This window comes from Sinocyclocheilus grahami, unplaced genomic scaffold (genome assembly GCF_001515645.1).
Source record: "Sinocyclocheilus grahami isolate Dianchi unplaced genomic scaffold, SAMN03320097.WGS_v1.1 scaffold149.1, whole genome shotgun sequence".
In the NCBI taxonomy this organism is placed as follows: Eukaryota; Metazoa; Chordata; class Actinopteri; order Cypriniformes; family Cyprinidae; genus Sinocyclocheilus; species Sinocyclocheilus grahami.
The window spans coordinates 2,942,825-2,948,638 of record NW_015505328.1 but is presented as its reverse complement, the minus strand read 5'-3'; the positions used below and the strand labels follow the sequence as shown (position 1 = coordinate 2,948,638).

The 5,814-nt window shown below is 33.9% G+C and overlaps 1 protein-coding gene across 2 annotated transcripts; it reads left to right on the top strand.

The window, feature by feature from the left end:
* The first annotated feature begins 1,049 nt into the window (after window positions 1–1,049).
* snx10a (sorting nexin 10a) lies at window positions 1,050–5,499 on the top strand. 2 transcript variants are annotated; one of them, XM_016281337.1, is made up of 7 exons: window positions 1,102–1,177; window positions 2,348–2,387; window positions 3,131–3,217; window positions 3,369–3,469; window positions 3,622–3,720; window positions 4,431–4,646; window positions 4,929–5,499. In XM_016281337.1, the coding sequence occupies exons 2-7, from the start codon at window positions 2,361–2,363 to the stop codon at window positions 5,080–5,082; spliced, it is 684 nt and encodes a 227-aa protein (XP_016136823.1). In that variant the 5' UTR covers window positions 1,102–1,177; window positions 2,348–2,360; the 3' UTR covers window positions 5,083–5,499. The 2 variants fall into 2 exon arrangements, with proteins under 2 accessions (XP_016136822.1, XP_016136823.1); XM_016281336.1 differs by lacking the exon at window positions 2,348–2,387 and having other exon boundaries at window positions 1,050–1,177.
* Window positions 5,500–5,814: the final 315 nt, after the last annotated feature.

The following is a 5,814-nucleotide window of genomic DNA, read 5'->3' as shown; positions in this document are numbered from 1 at the left end:
CGATTAATCGCATCCAAAATAAAAGTTTTTGTTTACATAATATATATGTGTGTACTGTGTATATTTATTATGTGTATATATAAAATAGAAATTATATAAATATAAATATATACATGTAAATATTTTCAAAATATATACTGTATGTGTGTGTATTTATACATACATAATAAATAAACACAGTACACACACATATATTACATAAACAAAAACTTTTATTTTGGATGCGATTAATCGTTTGACAGCACTAATAATATATGTATAAATTCTATTATGAGTAACGCATTAAATCTGTTGTGGATTTACTGTCAGGTCCCATTTAATTGGCATCGCCCCATCCTTCCATAACAGGCTCTTTGCAAGTCCTGAATTACACTGTCACAGGTTAACAAAAAGAATAACTATCAGGTCAGACTGAAATGCTTGGAGACAATTGTAAAAATAAACTAAAGCCACTTGTCTTTAATGCTGTGATCCCTCAGAAGGATATGGCCAAGGGGACAGGAAGCTTTTTGTTTATATGGTCACATGGTTAAATCATAACCATTATGATTTCTCAATGACCCATTTTGTAACTTAGTTTCAGTAATAGGTACAGCTGTCTATATAGTTTTTTTTATTTTTTATTTTACTTTTATTTAAAGGGAAAAAAAACCTGTTTTGCAAGATAGGGATCAACAAATGATTCCCTGATTCCTTGAAAATTTCTGAACTCTGAAACAACAGCTATAGCCTATGCATTAAGAGGGTCTCTAAATATCACGCCTCAGTCAAGCCCAAAGGTTTAGGAGGAAGAAGTCACAGAGAGTGGTTTCTATCTGACTATTAGTTGGCTACCAGAAATAAAAAATGTGCCTACATTTCTTTTAAAAAATCCCCAAATCTATGTTTGGGAATCAATGTACATATTGTTTATTATTATGTAATAGTAGGTTGCTATCATTATAACATTTTATTTTCTGTAATGTTAACGCGCCTGCTGATATCATACATGACAAGCATAAACAAATAACCTGAGAAGTGCAATAACGCAGCTTTTCTGTGTTGAGAGCAGCGCATGCGCACATCAAATTCTCCGAGTCAGATAAACTTTCATTTCCCACACGCGAATTTGTTTGCCACTTTCAGTCCCAGGAGTGCCTGGACCACGGTGGTAGAAATACGCGACACGACAGAAAAGGTGAGAACAAAAATTGACGTAGCATATCAGAAATATAAATAACGCGAGAATATATATAAACATGTCTACTTAACAAAACAGTACCAAACAGCAGAGTGAAAAAACGTTTTGTGTCATTGATACAGCTGCCGTTCGTTTGAGTGAAAACTCTTCCTCATACATTTTAAATAATATTCTTTGGTCTTTTGACGGTCATTGAACGTTTTCAGCTTTGGTTGCAACTTATAGCCTTCAATTTAACCTTCTAGTTAAGCGTGTTGTTTTAGAGGTATGTATTAAAACACGTCAAATGAATGAACTTTTTGTGTTCATGTTCAGGGCAAAAAAATGTGCATCGTATGATTGACCTATATTCAAAAATAGAAAGAAACAAAAAAGCTGTTTAGAATTTAAAAAAACACACACACACCAAAAACCAGGTCAAAGTAGCCATGATCTTGTAAGTTCAAGGTATCTTGTTGTCTGCTGGCCAATTAGTCTGGGATTCCCAGTCAACTAAGTAATTAAGTTATCATCAAAGGGAATTAGTTCCTGTATGAATGAAAGTCACTGATGGCTGTTTGTTTGGACTAATGCTGATGGAATTTTCATTTTTGAATTCAGGAGAAAGAGAAATTGATCTGCTTTATGGTTCCCTTAGAAATTATATTCTCTTACTTAGCATGTCATTGCAAAGCATACACAGGAAAACAAAGCCTGATTTCATTGAAGGAACCAAAATGAATATCTGGGTTTGCTGTAGCATAAAATTGATTTATTGTTTTAATGTCTGACATTACACATTCATCATTGCACCTTGCTTCCCTGCTCAATAGTTATGAAAAGTCATCATTGTTTTTAAGCACTTGTACAGTAAAGTGTTTGGTAGCAAATTGATTTGTGGCAGGTTGATCAAAATGATGTTCATCATTGTCTTGAGATCTGTAATAACAGTTTGGACTGCTGTTTTTTTAGACAATTTTCTTTAGTCTTAGTGCAATAGGTCTGAAAAAAATCCAACACGGTACAAAAAATGATTGGTCAGTTGTTGTTTTTTCCGTACTACTGTAAATTACTTCTAGCCTATTTTTTTCCTTTTAAAATAGATTGATCTTGACATTAAATATGCATATATGCTTGTATGAAAATAAAAATCAAACAAACAAACTGACAAGGAGTCTTTTTTTCCAGTCAAGTCTCTGAAATGGAAAACACAAACCTTGTGAAGAAGGTCAGTGTCTTGTTCTTTTCACCTTTACGTTTTTTTTGCTTTGTGTGACTCAGCAGTCCTTATCTATACAGTAATCATATTTTTCAGATGAATCCTTGACTCTGTGGGCAAACAGTAAAAAGCTTTTTTAGATCAATTGGTTGCCAGTAGAAAGAAAAGTAAATCATCTTTGGTGGAAATAAGTTTTTTATTACACTTAACAACTGTGGTTGCATCATGTCATTTGTATGAAATGTTTAAAGAGGAAACTGGTAGCATAATTCCACCAGTGACCATTGCTGTTATTTCTGGTTCATTTGTTTGTCAAATCTCTTTTCACAGTCATGCAATACTATAAAGACTGGCTTGCATTAAAATGACTTCTATTTTGTGATATGTTTATTCAGAAATAATTAAGATGACCTTTCTCAGATTAGGTGCAACTTAAATGGCTTGTATATGTTAGCTATTTTTAGGGAAGTGTTTTGTTTGACCTCAAATGGGTTTGTTGGCTGTGATGCAATAAAGTGTGTTGATTTGAGAAATTCCAACTGAATTACAAATTGGTGCCAAATACCCTCCAAAACTCCAGTTAGCGTGAAATGTGGGTGAAAGGGCAGAATCTGAATCAAACTGGTCTTAAAAAATGGTAAAAATTGTAACTCGTAAGGAGAAAAAGTACAAGCACGCTTTCTGCTGAGTTACTTCCTTGTTCAATTTGAACTGCTCATAAACACTTACTCTTACTTTTTCTCTAACTGCAGGAGTTTGTAAGTGTATGGGTACGAGATCCTCAGGTACACAAGGAGGATTTCTGGCATGCGTACATCACCTATGAGATCTGCCTTCATGTGAGTAGTACCCACGTGTTTGCCTTGCACTTACTACTGTGGAATGTTGCTATTCAGACTTTATATTCAGATGGCTTTCTGCCTATACATTTTCAGCATCACATGTTAACCAATGAGAGCATTAAGTTCACTGCATTTTCCTTGATTATAGACCAATAGTATGTGTTTCCGGAAGAAGACCTCTTGTGTGAGGAGGAGGTATAGTGAGTTTGTTTGGCTGCGTCAAAAACTACAGAACAATGCTGTGCTTATGTAAGTACATTTGAGGATATCACACTATGGGCAGTATTATATTTTCATTTACAGTAAAAAATACGAGAGTTTTTATTTCAAGTACCTCCATGTAAAAACTTGATTGTTCTTGGTAGAAGTGTAATTTCTCCCTTTCTTTGCTATTTCTGTAGAGAGTTACCTAAACTCCCTCCCGGGAATCCTTTCTTCAATCTCAATAGTGATTTTCAGATCACTCAGCGGATGCAGGGGCTGCAACAGTTTCTTGAGGCGTGAGTTTCTTCAGTGACTCTGTCATCATTTTTGATTAACTTGATTAAAGTGGGTTAGAAAAAAATTCCGACATTTGTCCCTAGTTTCACAAACAAGGCTTAAGCCTATTCCCAGACTAAAATGCATCTCTGTGCTGTTTCGACTGGAAGACACTTTCACTGACATATCTTAAAATAAGTCAGTGCCATTGTTTTGTCTCAAGATGCACACCAGCAATGTGTTTTTTCTAAGGCATGTTTATAAAAGCTACTTAAATGTCCTAATTTAACCTTGATGTCCTATATTGGTCAGTTCATACTGATCTCAGATTGGGATGAAGAAAATGCAGTATTTTTGCCATCTATTGGCTGCTGGGATGAAAAATTACTTTAGATAGTAATTTTTTTTTTACTCTAAACATAAGCATTTATTTCTTATATATTTTCACAATATTTAATGTAATAGAAAACATAGATATTAAAATATACATTTATGTATTTGACACCGTATTAAAATTGCCCAAGATGATTTAAATATTATAAGCAGTGTTTGTTAGAGTAATAGAGATTTATTAATTAAAGAAAACTTTCAAATATATACATTTTTTTGTCTTGCATATTTTTTATGGAATATAGCTTAATAATTTAAATGGGTTCTTTAAATAGCCTCATCACCAGTTTCTAAAAATGATTACACTGCATGTTTTTTAATTAAATGTTTGTGTTTATAGAGTTCTACAGACACCGTTATTGCTGTCAGACAGTCGACTGCACCTGTTCTTGCAGTCACAGCTGAGCATTGCAAAAATGGATGCGTGTGCACAGGGACAGACGCATTACACGGTTGCACAGGCAATCCAGCGATGTGTCGGGTATACCCGTTTCCCTGTGGAGGAACAGCATCAAAAAGAAGACCGCAAAACATGCTGTGACTCAGACTGTGAAAGGTGTGTGCCTCTGTCTCGCTATATAATAAACTTCCCCAGTGTTATTTAGATGTAAATTTCTTAAGATGGATTTGGCATGTTAAATGTTTTATGCATCTATAATCATGCCATGGCAAAACGTTATAACTGTGTATATATACATAAATGCTGAGAAGAATAGCCATTTTTGCCATTCAGGAATAAAAGGGGTATTGTAAGTTAAAATAATGTACAAACAGTACATTTAATATATACAAAAATTGCAATATGAATATTTGTATGCTATTTATTTCTTTTTTGCAGTACAACATCCTCTGGCTTGGGCAATAGTCTAGGACGTGCCACACCTGTTGAAGAAGACTCTTCCTATAATGAAAGCTTTTCCCATAAATTTCATGTCACAACCCCTGAGGCAGAACTCTGTAGCAGCCCGTCTTCATCTCCTAGCAACCAGTAACATGTGCACTCTCTTATATGAACTCAAGAGATGTATACATACACATCCACGCATACTCTGTCAAAAAGAGTTGCTGACCAGTTACTGCTTCGAGCCTCCAGAGTTATATTTGGATGGATATTGAAACAAAAAAGTGTCTTGATTATTGTTTTATTACATGTTGTGTTGGTGTCCATGATGTTTTGATGTTTTGTTTTGTTTTTAAATAGAGATATCTTTATTTAATTTTTGTGGTTATATTAAATAATCCTCCTTTACTGAAGGGTTGACCTGGAAAGAAAAAAAAGCTAGTGAAATACAGTGTGAGTGTTTTTCTTGATGCCGTCATTCAGGGAACACTGGGTTTAATGTGTGCCTGACAAAGAAGCTTTTTAAAACACTTAATCTGTATAGACATGCTTTTGTTTAACAGATTTTTTTAAAGTAAACTGGCAGGTTATTACTTTAAATGTTTCTTAAAAATTCTTATCATATTAGCATTCCTTAAAAATGAGTGTTGAGGACTGTAAATTTGTGAGGATGTTTTTTAAGTACATTTTTATTGTTATTTGGTGTATATTTAGCGTTAAATTAATTTAAAAAAAAATTTAATCCTAGCTACTCTGTCAAAAAGAGTTGCTGACCAGTTACTGCTTCGAGCCTCCAGAGTTATATTTGGATGGATATTGAAACAAAAAAGTGTCTTGATTATTGTTTTATTACATGTTGTGTTGGTGTCCATGATGTTTTGAT